Raw genomic sequence first — 16,605 nt, forward strand, 5'->3', positions numbered from 1 at the left:
CATCAATGATGAGAAACATCATCAATCAGCTGCCTCCTGCACGCCCCCAACAGGGGATCGAGCCCACAACCTGGGCATGTGCCCTGACCAGGAAATAAACCAGTGGCCTCTTGGTTCCTGGCTCAATGCTCAACCGCTGAGCCACACCTGCTGGGTGCCAATGCAGAAATCTTTAACATTAATTTGTATTAAACACAAATTGGTCACCAGGAAAGACATGAGGGAGAAAGATAATGGTTTTAGTGTGTATGAATCATTAGGTCAGAGAAATGAGTTATAGGCAATTATCATTAAATGACTTAAAATATTTTTTTCAAGAAAAATATTATCTTGATCATGCATACATCTAAAGGAATCTGTTAACAGTAATAAAAGAAACATTTGTTCCATTCCCCTGTGCTCTTGACTTCATTTCCCAAAACCAATGTTTCCACATAGTTCACTTTTAGAACTATAAAAGAACGATTAAAAGTAGAGCTAGGCTATTCTTACCCCAATTCCTCAAATTATAAAAACCCTTTGAGATATTCATTTTTATTCAGTTCAATACAGGAAAAACACTTGATATTCTTTCAAGGTCCCTAAAACTTTGTCTCCCATAAACACCTCTACCTTCTTCACTACTTAATTCTCATGCTAATCTGTAAATAAGTAGTGCAAGCATTTATTAGGAATATGTGGTCTCTGTTATAACCTTGTTCTTCTACAAGTATAGCACACAGATTCTCCAGAGTAACTTGACCAATGACTTCACAATGGACAGAGAGTGTGTGCAGAACAAAGAAAATGCCAAGGAGAAATACTGTACAATCATAGGGTCAACAAGAGCTTGGTTATTCAGGTGGCTTAGTAAATACCTTTCACAATACAAAAATGCAAAGAAAAAGTAGTCGCAGAGAATCACTGATGGCCAGAGGAAAATGTATCATTACTTACTACAGATCTATTCTGCTTATATCACAATAGAATTTTAAATCCAATAATCTAGTCACATGATTTTATTTTGGGACTGAGTAAATCCATCACTAGGCATCATTTAGATGAGATTTTATTGTTCAGAAACAATATTGAACTATTCTATAGAACAGAACAGCAATTTAAAAAGCAGAAACGGAAAAAATCCTGAAGTGACTTTTAGAAGGCCTACTGGAAACATACTCTATGAATGACCTGATATTTTTAAAAATAACTTTTATTGTAACACATGGAAATTTGATATACCCTGAGTTATGATAATAATTAAGTCATACATAAAACTATGTATTAGTTAACTTTTAGACATTACCACATAAATTATATTTTTCTTTTACTAATCTTCAAGCTAAGTGACATGCATTTTCCTCACTTATTTTCATGTTATTACAGGGAGAATTAAAATATACTTATTTTAAAATAAAAATAAAAATGGGAGATATTGCAACCTTTTATTTTAAAAAATCAAACAATGCCGAAACCGGTTTGGCTCAGTGGATAGAGCGTCGGCCTGTGGACTGAAAGGTCCCAGGTTCGATTCCGGTCAAGGGCATGTACCTGGGTTGCGGGCACATCCCCAGTAGGGGGTGTGCAGGAGGCAGCTGATCGATGTTTCTCTCTCATCGATGTTTCTAACTCTCTATCTCTCTCCCTTCCTCTCTGTATAAAAAAGCAATAAAATATTTTAAAAAAATAAAATAAAATAAAAATAAAAATAAAAAATCAAACAAAAAAAAAACTTCACTTTTCTCTTTTTCTTTGGTGGAGATATATACAGCGAACTCTGGAGGTGACCCCACTGCTGAACGCGGTACTCACAGTTATCCTTTCATCTTTGTCGTCCAGTGGAGAGCCATCTTTCTTCCAAGAAATGGTGGGCTCAGGATGGCCTCGTGGCGGCTGGCACTCCATCACTGCGGGCTCCCCCACTGCCACCATGACATCGGAGGGATTTTGTCTGAAGTCATCCCGTAGTACTGCAGGGACAAGAGTAACTCATTATAGGCAATAGTAGATATACAGTCCTTATCACTGCAGTTCAGCAAAAGAGACATTTATTATAATAAACTATTACAGATAGCTATCTCCGTGCATCTTGGAGAATCTATACCTACTTACAAACATATGCAATTTAATGGAGATCTCAGAGCTTACGCATACACAGCAGGGGCAGTTGGATATTCTTCATAGGCCAATGTGAAAGAGTATTTTGCTGTTTAGTTCCCTCACAGTTTGGATTTGGCTTATTGTTAACTTGCTTTCTTCTCTGACTGCATTTTCTCACCCATGTGCTAATGAATACAACAGAATCTTCCTTTTACTTACATAACACATTAGGATGATGCTTCCTATTATTAAATGAATTACATACACATGTAAATCAAAATATTAAAAGGAAAAATAAATATATTTCCAAATATTCATTTAATTGAAATATTTTAAAACTATCTCAAATTAATGTATAATATATCATCTTTACAATTTAAATACGCTCAATATAACAACTTTAGACATATTTACAAAGTGAGCACCTTCAAAATACTGTGTTTTTTTCTGTTAGCACTGAGTGAGGGCAAGTATTAGAAGGTAACAATGATGATAATTGTACTGCTACCAACAATATCACTTTATATGTTCTGTATTTAATGGTTTTGAGTGTGTGTGTTTTTTTTGGGGGGGGGGTGTAAATATTATTTCATTTAATTCTTAAATCTGTTCAGGGTGAGAGACATTATTAACCCTATTTACATTATTAACCCTATATTTTAGAGGAGGAAACGATTTATTACTGGACTACTAATGTAATATTAACATACATAAAGTTAGCAGTATTATTCACTTAGTATCTGTTGGAATAAAATGTGGAAAATAAACCAAATATGCATTTCAAAAATAGTTCTCAGAATAAAGTTGTCCTGTGTATCTTATTAACATAAAGAAGTCATGCCCTGGCTGGGTGGCTCAGTTGGTGGGAGCATTATCACATACACTAAAAAGTTGTGGGTTCGATTCCAGGTCAGGGCACGTACCTGGCATGCAGGTTCCAGTCCCAGGCGGGGCATGTATGGGAGGCAGCAACCGATGGATGTTTCTCTCTCACATTTATGTTCTCTCTCTCCCTTCCCTTCCTCTCTCTAAACATATCCTCAGGTGAGGATTAAACAAAAATAAAATAATAATAATTAAATTAAATTAATCATGAATGATTTGGCATCAGTTAATATCATACCATAACTCTGTTGTTTACTAGGTAGGCAATCTTGAACACAACCTCTCCCTATTTACAAAGCAGGCAGGGAGATACATACCTCAATACAAAGTCTAAACATGTTAGTACCTTTCTCCTACTCCATTATTCCCCAGTGTACAATAAAATCTAAATAATTTTAGTAATCTAATTTGAGGTAGTACTTAAAATGTTTGTTACTATGTTAAATGCACAGATTTGAAGTGATGCATTTTAAAATCTACTAAAATCTGCCGAAATCGGTTTGGCTCAGTGGATAGAGCATCGGCCCGGCGGACCGAAAGGTCCCAGGTTCGATTCCGGTCAAGGGCATGTACCTGGGTTGCAGGCACGTCCCCAGTAGGGGATGTGCAGGAGGCAGCTGATCGATGTTTCTCTCTCATCGATGTTTCTAACTCTCTATCTCTCTCCCTTCCTCTCTGTGGAAAATCAATAAAATATATTTAAAAAATAAAAAAAAAATAAAATAAAATCTACTAAAATCTATTAAATTGAATATTTGATACTATAATTTTGTACTGGAATGGGTGTCTTTCCACCCAATGAAAGTATTTTAAAAATACTTTCATGGAAAATGTACAATACTGTGAAAAACTTGTGCTGAAACTGTTATTTCAAAAGTCACTTAAACTTTGGTTTCAAAACCTCGAACAAACTTAGAGGCTGACAAAATTGTATATTTTTCTCTTGGAATTCTCTACTTTTCCATCCTCTATACCAACTAAGTGTGTGCATAATCTGATTAAGCCTTAGCATCCACTCAGACAAAAGCACTTTTGTCATATATTGAGAAAACTTGGGTACACTATGACCATGTGAACACTGGGAAAGTACTACTTCAAAGAGATGGCTTATGTTCTCGTTTTTGGAAAGAAAAGTAAAAGGAAGAACAGAAAATATGACTGTACCACACTAGTAATTCTAACTTCAATGCTGAACATTATTAATAAAATACATAGACACAAAGGTAAACCTAGTTGAACTGCTGTTACCACGTAATAAAAAAAAAGAGTAGGAAGACTTTCACTATTTATAAATTTATATTACAATTAGATGTTACAAATGCACCACAAATAAAACGTAAGGTTTATACAAAAAGCAAATGGACTGAATTTTACAGTGTGTGTCTTTGCTGTATCACATTATTAACCTAAGATATCACCATTGAAAAATTTTAAGGCCTTTGAAAAATACAAAAGTAAAATACTTTTCAAGTAAAAATAAATAATTTGCACAATGTTTCTACCTGATAAAATTAAAACCAATGGTAAAACTATGTCTTCTTTACAAATTGAGATTAGATCTCAAATAAACCAATGAATAATAAAATGTCTTTCAAAAATATCAAAGGTCTAAGTCAGATAAATCAAAATTTCTTTTCAATTTACTGTTATTTGAGTTTTTCAGTATATAATGAAAAGCTAACAAAATGTAATCCATTAAAGATTGTTGCTTAGATAACGTTCATGTAATTATTTTTGCAGCTGTAAAGCATAAAACTCTAGTATTGCCTATGGCTAAAGGCAACCCTGCATACAATTGTGAATTTAAGATTTTTTTTCCCTTTTCTATAAAAGCAACCTTTCTCCTTAAACTTGTCCTGAACATATTTGGGGAAAAACAGTATGTGTCACATTATAAAATGATATGAACTTTTAGTTAAATTACCCAATTTTCTTAATTAATGTGTGTATTTAAGTAATTAAAAATTGAATTCATCCCGGCTGAAGTGGCTCGGTGGTTGAGCCTTAGCCTATGAACCAGAAGGTCACGGTTCCATTCCTGGTCAGAGCACATGCCCAGGTTGTGAGCTTGATCCCCAGTGGGGGGCGTACAGGAGGCAGCCCATCATTGATTCTCTCTCATCAATGATGTGTTTATCTCTCTCTCCCTCTTCCCTTCTCTCTGAAATCAATAAAAATATATTTTTTGAAAACTGAATTCAAATGATTGGCAGCAGCTTGGCAGAAAGACCAGTGAAATCTGTAAGTATTCTTAAATATGGACCCTTTTTGGAAAAATGCCTCTCCTTTTCTTCTCTAACATCCCTACTAATCAAAGCATATATTATGCTAGTATGAAATTGTATGAATAGCATGAAATTCTAAAATTTGGAACTCACTTTTGAAATAAGGATTTAATATAATTTGAAACAGAGCAAATAACATCTATAATGTGTCCAAGTAGATACCGCCTAAAATGGTGATAAAACAAACCATAGTTCACTCTAATATTGCTTCCATATTTATGTAATTGTTTCATATTTACAGGTTTTACATGTAATTTGGCTCAACCATTTCCTAATGTTTTTTATTCTGTTAAATTAGAAGAAGCATAATAAGCTTCAATGAATCTTTTAATTTTCTGGGAGCTTTTTTTAAAAAAAATATTTTTTTCTTGATTTCAGGAAGCTGCCTCCCACACACTCCCCACTGTGGATTGAGCCCACAAGCCGGGCATATGCCCTCACCCAGAATCAAACCATGACCTCCTGGTTCATAGTTTGAGGCTCAACCACTGAGCACACTAGCCGGGCTCCTGGAAGCTTTTGTCTAAAAAATTGGTCAATTGTCCTGGCTAGTGTGGCTCAGTGGTTGGAAGGTAGCCCTGTAACCGAATAGTTGCAGGTTTGATTGCAGGTCAGGGAACATTCTAGGTTTCGGTTTTGATCTAGGGGAGGACCATGTGCAGGTGGAGGCAACCAATCAATGATGTTTCTCTCCTTCCCCCCTTTCTCTCTTTCAAATCAATAAAAACATATCCTCAGTGAGGACTAAAAAAAATTTAAAAATTAAAAAATATTAAAAATTGGTAATAAAAATTATCATTTGAAACAAAACATATAATCATTTGTGTTTCTAAAAAGTGAAATATAAATTTAATACAATTCTCAGAATATGTAAATGTGTTTGCAGAAAAGGATTCTAAAATTCAGTGGCGACTTTGAAATTTATTTGGGTAATATTGAGAAGACAGGAGGCAAAGTTAAAAAATGTTAAAGACAGATTATTTCAAGTATAATGGAGACTTTAATGTTTGTAACAGTCTTTAAAAACACTATGAAAAGTTTTAGAACTGAATGAAATATAAGGTTATTAAACAGGTAGAGGTCTTTGACAACATCTAATCCATCCCAAGAAATAGAGGCAACTGAGTTCCAAGAAACATTATTAGATTGTGTTATTTGTCAGGAAGAGACCAAAAGAACATGTAGATATCCTGATTTGTAATGAATTGCTTCTATATATATATATATATATATATATATATATATATGCACACACACACACATGTCACCATTTTAGCATATAATTCATTGTATTTCCAACAAATCCACTCCATTATTGCAGAAGGCTCAGTATTCTGTGGATGTACCTCAGTGCACTACAGTCTCCTAATTACTCAATATTGATAAGGCTCAAGTGTTTCTAAAATTAATTTTGTTCCCTAATCATGTGGTGAACATCTGTAACTACAATGCTTTCGACTTCATGAAACACAGAATCTCAATGCAGTCAGGGGCCAGAGGGATATTTCCAAACTTTTTCTTTTGGAAATTAAGAATCTCAGGCTCCTCAGAGGGCAGTGGAGCACACTGCATAAGTAATAATGATAGTAATGTTAACAATATGATAAAAATGTTAGCAATGGCCAATGTTTATTGAACCTCTACTACGTACAGAACCATGCCAAGCATCTACTCACTTAGTCCAAATCACAGGTTATGATAAAGTGAGTTTATTCATTTCATTTTATGGATGAAGAATTTGTAAATATTTAGCAGGAGAGCTAGACCACAGATCTCCAGTCCACCAAGGACTCCTGTCTACAAATGTAGCCACCTATCTGGTCTTAACAAGACAATGTTCACAATTGTAAATAGATGATATAATTTATGTATCAGCCTCTTCCCACTGGGAAAGTTCAGTGAGAAATTTCCATTCTGATGGTCAACTGCCTAACTCTGAACACAGTCTGCATTCTTGTGCTTCCCCAGATTTTTCCACATATGGAAGAGGCCACTTCAAACTTTCATGGGCATGTTAAGAATTACAACTCATCATTCTGATAATGTATGTCATGCTAATTCTTCTCAAAGATTCTACTTTATTTCAGCAACAAAATGACTAAAAATTTTGCACAATAATAAGTGTTTTAATTAAATACAGGCATTTTAATTACTAGCAAGTATCTGGGAAAAACAAGAAGAAGATCAGATGCCAGTGATGGCGAACCTATGACACGCGTGTCAGAGGTGACACGCAAACTCATTTTTTTGGTTGATTTTTCTTTGTTAAATGGCATTTAAATATATAAAATAAATATCAAAAATATAAATCTTTGTTTTACTATGGTTGCAAATATCAAAAAATTTCTATATGTGACACGGCACCAGAGTTAAGTTAGGGTTTTTCAAAAAAAACTGACACGCCGAGCTCAAAAGGTTTGCCATCACTGTGCAGTACTGAATTTTTATTTATTTTTCTACTAAAAGACTACTTTGTCCATGAAAACTTGCAGCAAATAATAATAAACTGCCAACTTGGAAAAGAAAAAATCAATGAGATTCTTTAAAAATAGGGTATATTATAGGAAAGAAATAAATGAAATATATTCCCAAGACAAAGAAACTTTAGAGATACTCAGTAACAGCTTAACTTTGTTACAATGGGCCACTTTAATGACTTTCAAAATTATTAATCACTTACTTAGTCTTTAGTTTTGAGTAGAAAATTACTCACATCTATGACATTGAATGCCCTTGCTGACATAAATAGATGCTATCTAATTTCAAAACGACTACCATCCTTTCATTTAATACATCTGTACTGAGCATGTACTTTGTGCCTGGGATCATGCTACAACTTTGTTGTCTTCCCTGAAATGAAATTTATATAAATTCTGACATCTGTCAAGTAATAATCTTTACCCTATCACAAGATGGCAATATAGCAGGGTTTTATTGCAAGTTGTTTTGTATTAAGTTTTGGGAGCAAGATAAAAAAGTGTGTCATAGAGGCTTTTATAACTATTGACATTCCTACATTGTAAGCTCACAGCATTATCCAGAAGACCAAAGTGTTATCTGGGGTACAAATGTGTTCAAATTCTTTACCATTTCTTAAAACATAATAATAACTTCAAACTTTTAAAAACATTACGACCAAAAGGGTGATTACACAGAAATACACCTTAACTTGTTGAAGAGGCAAACTAAAATGATATGTAAAATAACATTTCATCAGGTATTCTCCTCTTATACCATCATCATCTAAAGCTAAGGAATTTGATTTTTAAAACGGTGCATGCAAACATCAATTCTGTATAAAGTTAGTAATTAACCATGACCATTTCTTAAATATACATATTTACTTTTTAAAAACTGATACAATATATCTATAAATGCTCTTCAATAATTATGTCATCTCTACTTATGCTTTTTATAGCATGCAACTTTATTTTTAAACATTAAATTATGCTGCGGTTAAGATCTTAGGAGAAAATATGCTAGCAGAAGCACTCATTACTAGAGCTTTGAAGATGTCACAAACCTCCTATGCCCTACCCTAGGAAAGTAGTACTTTTTTCTTTAAAAATATTATACATTCTGAAAAGTTATATATTATAGAAGGATGTCAGACATCAGTCAACAGGAACATGAATAAATAGTGTAGAACATCGCAAATAGAGGGAGAAACTATTGCCAGAATAAAAGTAATTAGCAATAATTTATTTGCTGGCTTTCAAAATAACATATACACTCCATTCCTGGTCTTTTAATGGTTAGAATTACCTCCAGATTGTGTCCAAGCTTAAACCACATTCCCATTTTACAGAAACATTAACACCATAAGGGCACTTCCAATGAAAAGCCCTCTTGGCTATCTGCAGTCAGTTTTCGTTTCATAATTTCACTTCCGGAATCAGCAACACTTGTATAAGATACTGCTAAGTGTTCATTACAATGGTACTAAGTCATCAAGACAAAGACAAAGTAAGCTTGGCATACTAGATTTCAGTTATAATCTGTAATGTATCCCAGAGAAAGGTGTATGTCAATAAAGATCAACATATATATAGTTAATAGTCAGCAGACTTGAAGTCTGGGAGATCATAAAAAATGTACTGCCAAAGTAAGTTGAGTTGCTCACATCATATGTTCTAACTTAAAGATGTTAGTAGCTTAATACATGTTTGTATTATACATACTTTAAACTATAAATTAAATAAATTTATTAATGAAAAAGTGCAGCATTCATAAAACACCATTTTATGTTACTATTTAGGAGTAAAAAAAACAGTAGTTTAAGAATCACAACACACATCCTTCCACTATGCTGTGATTTTAATAGATACATTCCCAATGACTCAGTTATTTCCATTCAAAACAGAATGTTTTACACTATATCTTGTTAGGGTTATTATGAAGACTAATTATTTAGTGTTTGTACAGGACTTGCCATTTATATGGAGCATTACATCTGCAAAGAAGTATTACTATTAGTCACTGTGAGGAATTGCCAAATTTCTCAGCTGCCAGTACAAATGGAAAGGAGGACAAAGAATGGCATTGACGAGGGTTTCCAAGTGCCAGAGCAAAAGTCACACTTGGGAGTAGCCTGGCAGGTTAAAAAAAACACAGACAGATGAGGCTATCTGAGACAGGGTCCCTGGTTGGGGCAAGACAGACATGTGCTCTTTTACAAAATATAATCTTCTGCTTAGCGCCCTGAATCAAGAGAGTCCTTTATCAAAGGGATATACTTATTAATTTGTTGTCTGGCTTTTTGTATTATAATGCCAGCTCCATGAGAGCATGGTCTTTGCCTTGATCACTCTACATATCCTGCATCCAGAACAATGCCCAAGACATAGCCAATGTTTATAATACACCTTCTGTGTGCTAGGTATTATATATGGGACAGTACTAAAACTGGCATGAATCCTATACTCACAGTGCTCAGTGCAAAGGGGAATAAACAGACAATACTCAGTCCCACATGTTAATATACAACTATAATTGCAATGTGTGCCCTGAGGAAATGCAGAGGATGTGTGTGAGAAACTAAGGAAGAACATTCTTTAGACTGACGGTGAAGGAATGCTAAGGATAACAGCTAAGCTGAAGCCTGACACAGTAAAACTTGTCCTAGAAAAGTGCACTGCAGGCAGAGGAAATCACTCAGGTTGAAGAAAAACATGGTACAGTAAAAATGGAATTGAAAAGACTTGAACCCTGTGTAGTGGGACAGGTTGACAGCCTTACAACAGGAGGTTGGCAGGGGTAAGGGGCCAGATCTGCTGGACACAGCAGCCATGATCAAGGGTCACCTTTAATTTTAATTCCCATAGGAAGCCACTTCAGTGGCTATTAAGCACAGCTGTCTCAGGATGGAATTATCATATTTAAATATTCATTATAGTTGTTCTTTGAATGAAATGGAAAAGAGACACAAGAATGGAAGTGAAGAGTCCAATTAGGCTACTGCAGTAATTAAAGGGAAACTGATCAGGATTTCATACTGTTACGATGACACGATTTGGGGCAGAGACAGAGTAGACGTGTGTGTTGGAGTTAAAATCAAAATGATGTCTTGAAAGGATGAATTGACAAAAAGAAAGATGTCAATAATGATACCCAGGTTTTTCGGTGTGTTGCTGTTTTTTTTAATTTGAGTAATTGAACATGGTATTTTTGAGGTATAGGAGGGTAGATAGACAATATACAAATGAACCCTCCCAGAAAGAATAATAGGAAAACATATATATGGCATAATTTGAGAGTATAAGGATACTATGAAAACCATTTTATTGATAAAAATATGGTTTCAAATTCTGCCCCTTAGTATTTAACCTGTTTAGACATTATACTACTATATTCCAAATCTTAATTGCTAACTGATTACCTTTGATCAGTTAGTCTGCATTATATTTTTAGGATGACAAATTTTATTTAGTTTGATGCACATCAGATAATTTTAACTGATTGAAAAATTAAAAAACTAATACATTTTTATTATATAAAAACAAATATGATTAATGGGTATGTGTGATTAAATAAATTTATTAATGAAAAAGTACAGCATTTGGGACAGTACTAAAACTGGCGCGTGCGCGCGCGCGCGCACACACACTCACACACACACACACACACAGTAGGTCCTCGGGTTACATCGGAGATACGTTCCTACAGTGCAACGTAACACGATTTTTTCCATAAGTCGGAACCCACCTACATAAGCACCTACGTCACAGACATGGAGCACATACATACACAGCAGTAATGAAGTGAAACAGTAAAAAAATTTAAAAGAAAGATAACAATTCCTGACCTTTACTTGTGGTAAATAAATAATAAAAAAAACATAAAGCACATATGTACATACGTTGAAATGACGGAACTTTTTTTTTAATATAAATAAATGGGAGATGGCGACGTAAGCACAAAAGGATGTATATTGAGTCCAACGTAACCCGAGGACTGTCTGTATATGGCCACTAATAACTTACCAGCAAATTATAATAAAAATTCACTCAGTCATTGAGTTTGGACAATAAAAACAACTCAAAACATTATAGGGTATTTCTCAGGACTGTCATGGATTAAGCTGAGACTACTATTTAAGTGTAAGAAAATCAATGACATGTTAAATGCCATTACATAATTAAAATAATCAGAGGGTTCACATTGTCAGAGGTTTTCGAACTCTAAAGCATAATCACATTCCCTGGAAAATGCTGGATCACATAATTCATAAGAATTTATTCATTCAGTAAAAGCATTAGGTATTGTGTTAGGAGGTGGTGGCTAATAAGATAAATAAGACAGATCTTAAAGGACTTATTTCAGGGTGTGTTGATGTTTGTGGGTGTGTGTGTGTTTGTCCCTTTTTTCCCATTTGTCACAGAGTGCTTTGTAATCAATTAAAATTTTAGACAAAAGTTTAAGATACAAAATAGATAAAAAGCAATACTGTTTCACTTCCCCACGTGGGGCTGTCCTGCAGAAATATTAAATACAAAGGAAAGTTTAAATAAATTTCCCTAGCTCCTAAAGCTTTATTCTATGCAGCTAGTAATTGATAAATTGGGATTTGGAACTGAAGTCAGCGGGATACCAAAGCCTGCACTTTCAGTACTGAACTCCATTGGCCCCTAGAAGAGAGATTGTCAGACCTGAGCATCTCCTTGGCGGTGCATAAAACAACTTCACTGTGGTACATTTTAAAATACACTTGTAACAAGAGAGTAAGAAGCTAGGAAAATTACTGGGCAAGCAGAATAGTGGAACTAAGACAAGTAAATTAAACAAGGTCAAACAGTTTGGGCAGCTTGCAGCCAGTTTCAGCAAGACTTTTATCTTCCCCAACCAAGGACACTTGAGAGCAAATGGCTAATGCCTCCCCTCCCTAACCAGAGAATACATAGCTTAAATAACCATGGAACTGCTAAGGCGGGAAGAAGGGGGAAGGACACTAGGGGATTTTATCTCACTCACTAAACAAAAAAAAAGTCAGGCATCTTAAGACTTGCCAAGATAAGCAGGTGTATGTACAAACATCCCAAGAAAAGCCACAACAGCCCTGACCGGTTTGGCTCAGTGGATAGAGCATCGGCCTGGGGACTCAGGGGTCCCAGGTTCGATTCCACTCAAGGGCATGTACCTTGGTTGCGGGCATATACCCAGTTGGGAGTGTGCAGAAGGCAGCTGATCGATGTTTCTCTCTCATCGATGTTTCTAACTCTCTATCCCTCTCTCTTCCTCTCTGTAAAGAATCAATAAAATATATTAAAAAAAAAAAAAAAGAAAAGAAAAGCCACAACAAAGTAAAATCTAGTCAGTGCCCAAGATATCTGGCAGAGGAACCTTGAAACCTGCAGACAGAAAAGTATAAAAACCCTTGAACTTGCACCAGGATCACACTCAGATTAGGTGAGAGCCCATCTGCACTTCATGCCAGATGTATTTTGATAAATTTGCTTGCCTTGCTTCTTCCTGTTTTTCTTTTTTGCTTTTATTTATATTTTTAAATTTAATTTATTCCACCACCTTTTATCCTTTCTCTGCCATCTACAACCTCCACCCTTCCTCCTTCACCTCCCGAAATCACCACATTGCTGTTCACAAGTTCTTACTCTCATTTTTTCTCTTTTTGCTCAATCCCTTCCTTCTTAGCCCCAACCCTTCTATCCCTAAGCTGTCTATCTGCTCTCCATCTATTTGGCTTGGTAGTTCAGTTTCTTCATTAAATTCCACATATGAGTGAAATCATATGGTATTTGTCTTTCTCTGACTGACTTGTTTCACTTAGCATAATGTTCTCCAGGTCGCAAAGTTTAAAATTTTCTTTCTTTTTACAGCAGAGTAGTATTGTATTGTGTAAGTGTACCACAACTTTTTATCCAATCATCTACTGATGGACACTTGGGCTGCTTCCATATTTGGGTTATTGTAAATAATGCTGCCATGAACATAGGGGTACATATATTCTTTTAAATTAGTATTTTGGGTTTCTTTGGATAAATTCCCAGAAGAGGCATCACTGGTTCATAAGGCAATTTCATTTTTAATTTTTTTGAGGTAACTCCATGCTGTTTTACACAGTGGCTGTACCAATCTGCATGCCCACCAACAGTGCACAACGGTTCCCTTTTCTCCACATCCACACCAACACTCCTTGTTTGTTGATTTATTGATGATAGCAATTCTGACAGGTGTGAGGTGATATCCCTTTGTGGTTTTAATTTGCATTTCTCTGATTGAGTGACACTGAGCATCCTTTCATATGTCTGTTGACCATCTGTATATCTCTTTGAAAAACTGTTAATTCAGAACTTTTGCCCATTTCTTAATTGGATTTTTTTTTGGTGTTGAGTTTTATAAGTTATTTATAAATTTTGGATATTAACCCTTATCAGATGTATCATTAGCAAATACATTCTCCTGTTCTGTAGTTTATCTTCTCATTTTGTTGATGGTTTCCTTTGCTATGCAAAAAACTCTTTAGTTTGATGTAGTCCCCTTTTTAATTTTTTATTTTGTTTCCCTTGCCTGAGGAGATATATCAGAAAAATATATATTTCTAAGGGAAATGTCAGAGATTTTCTTCTAGGATTTTTTATGGTTTAGAGTCTAACTTTTAAGTCTTTATTCCATTTTGAGTTTATCCTGTATGCAGTGTAAGAAGGTGGTCTAATTTCATTTTTTGCATGTATATTGTCTAATAAATTTGCTTTACTACAATGCTGCTGTCTGTCACTCCTTTGAATTCTATCCTACAAGACTGACAAAAAAACAGCTCTGGTGTTTCTGGTGCCTATAACCATCACAGCTTTCACCATCACATGAAACTGATATGTGGAGGAGTTCTGAATCCCTCAAATTTAAAATAATGCCTTAATATAGGCCTATATCTCCTGACCGGTTTGGCTCAGTGGATAGAGTCGGCCTGTGGACTGAAGGGTCCCAGGTTCGATTCCGGTCAAGGGCATGTACCTTGGTTGCGGACACATCCCAGTGGGGAGTGTGCAGGAGGCAGCTGATCGATGTTTCTCTCTCATCGATGTTTCTAACTCTCTATCCCTCTCCCTTCCTCTCTGTAAAAAATCAATAAAATATATTTTTTTAAAAATAGGCCTATATTACTTTAGTTCATCAATTTTCAACCAGTGTGCTGTAAATAAATAAATAAATAAATTTAAACATGCAATATCTGACTATTTAGCCAGGGGCACTGACCTCTTTCCCCTTAGATTATCAAATTTTAAAAAAAAAGTGAAAATGGCCAACTCAACAATAGTCATCTGGTATGAATGAAAAAAAAATTATTTGTTTTGTCAGATCACACAAAAAAATATTTTGATGTGTCAAAGAATCTTAGTAATTACTTTATGTGTGCAATGAGATGAAAAAGATTGCAAATCATTGCTATAACTTATAAAATCATACATTATATAATCTAAGTACAAACTCCCCACTTGCACCCCCAATTGCAAATGAGCACTTGAAGCCAATAACTAAAGGATTCAAGGTTGTACAATCAGTTACCAGACATAGTAGGAATAGCTCTTGAAATAATTGTTTTCATAAACACATAATTTAGAAGTGCCTAGAAAGACTTGAATGTTCTCTAATTAAAATACTTGCTGGGGGGAAAAAAGGTGGTTGGAAAAAATATACATCAGGTGTTTCTTTACCCTCTCAAGCTCAAGATGCCAGCAGCTGAACAGGACAAGGGCTCAAGGGCTCAAGGGCTAAAAGGAGTTTACATGCTTTATGGGGAGTCTAATGGTAACAGTCTCAAGGGAGGAAAATCCTCACAGTTTAAAATGATCTCATTAAAACCTCCCTGGCAATTGGAAAGGGCCAGAGAAAATTGCTATTGGATTCATAATAATAATGTAAAAAAATATTCTCACTAATGTACCTTTGTGCAGCATAAGATGGTCAATTATGCCTGGCTGACTTGGCTTAATGGTTGAGAGTCGACCTATGAATCAGGAGGTCACAGTTCGATTCCTGGTAAGGGTATATGCCTGGGTTGCGGCCTTCTCTTGTGGGGCATGCAGGAGGCAGCCAATCCATTAATGATTCCCTCTCATCATTGATGTTTGTATCTCCCTCTCCCTTCCTCTCTGAAATCAATAAAAAATGTATATATACATATTTTTTTAAAAGGATGATCAATTATAACATTCCCCCCACCAACTGAAAAGAATATTTAAGTGATAGGAAAAAGTAAGTCTAAATAGCACAGGAGAAATGCTACCAAGGCCTGACTAACGGTATTAGGGATTAAATTAATACAAAAGCAAATTGTTTTATAACCTTATTTATGACCCTATCTTTGCCAGTAACACTGTTTATGCAATATAAAATTTATGCCTCTTCAGGAAGTATTAGAATCAAAAGAAAAAAATACTGCACAAGATAAAACAATAAAAATGTTTTATCAAAAATATTAATATTTAATTATAAATCATTGCTGAGTGTTATTTGTGCGTTTCTATTTTTATATCAGATAATGGAAATGGAAACTGATTACAAATAGAGGCTGATTCCATGCTACAAAAAGCACATCTCCCACAGCTCTACACCTGTACCTCAACGTTATTTCAGCCGAGTTTACTGTATGCAAAACACCTTGACTCAGCAAGCCAGCCAGTGAGGCAATGATAAGAAATTCTGGCCAAAGTTGACTCCTAAAGGCAACAACTAAAGAATACTTTATACTTATTATTTTATAAGATCATTAACTCTTTTAGATATTAAAAATATTTCATGTGCTGCTGGCTAATTATACCAGAGAAGGCCTTATCCGTTGGTCCTCACAAGCCTTTTACTGGTGTCCCCTCCAATAATTTGAAAGACCATGTTCTTTTCT

General features: G+C 35.0%; 1 protein-coding gene across 7 annotated transcripts in view; it reads right to left on the minus strand.

The window, feature by feature from the left end:
- The window catches only part of ROBO1 (roundabout guidance receptor 1), a 569,906-nt gene that overhangs the window by 151,732 nt on the left and 401,569 nt on the right, over positions 1-16,605 (minus strand). For all 7 annotated transcript variants that reach the window (XM_070406018.1, XM_070406016.1, XM_070406015.1 and 4 more), the window contains exon 3: positions 1,792-1,949. In XM_070406018.1, coding sequence (XP_070262119.1) covers positions 1,792-1,949 — 158 coding nt within the window. The remainder of the gene's footprint in view (positions 1-1,791; positions 1,950-16,605) is intronic.

Source organism: Myotis yumanensis, unplaced genomic scaffold, assembly GCF_028538775.1.
Source record: "Myotis yumanensis isolate MYYU_CA2020_CCGP unplaced genomic scaffold, mMyoYum1.0.hap1 SCAF_2, whole genome shotgun sequence".
NCBI lineage: Eukaryota > Metazoa > Chordata > Mammalia > Chiroptera > Vespertilionidae > Myotis > Myotis yumanensis.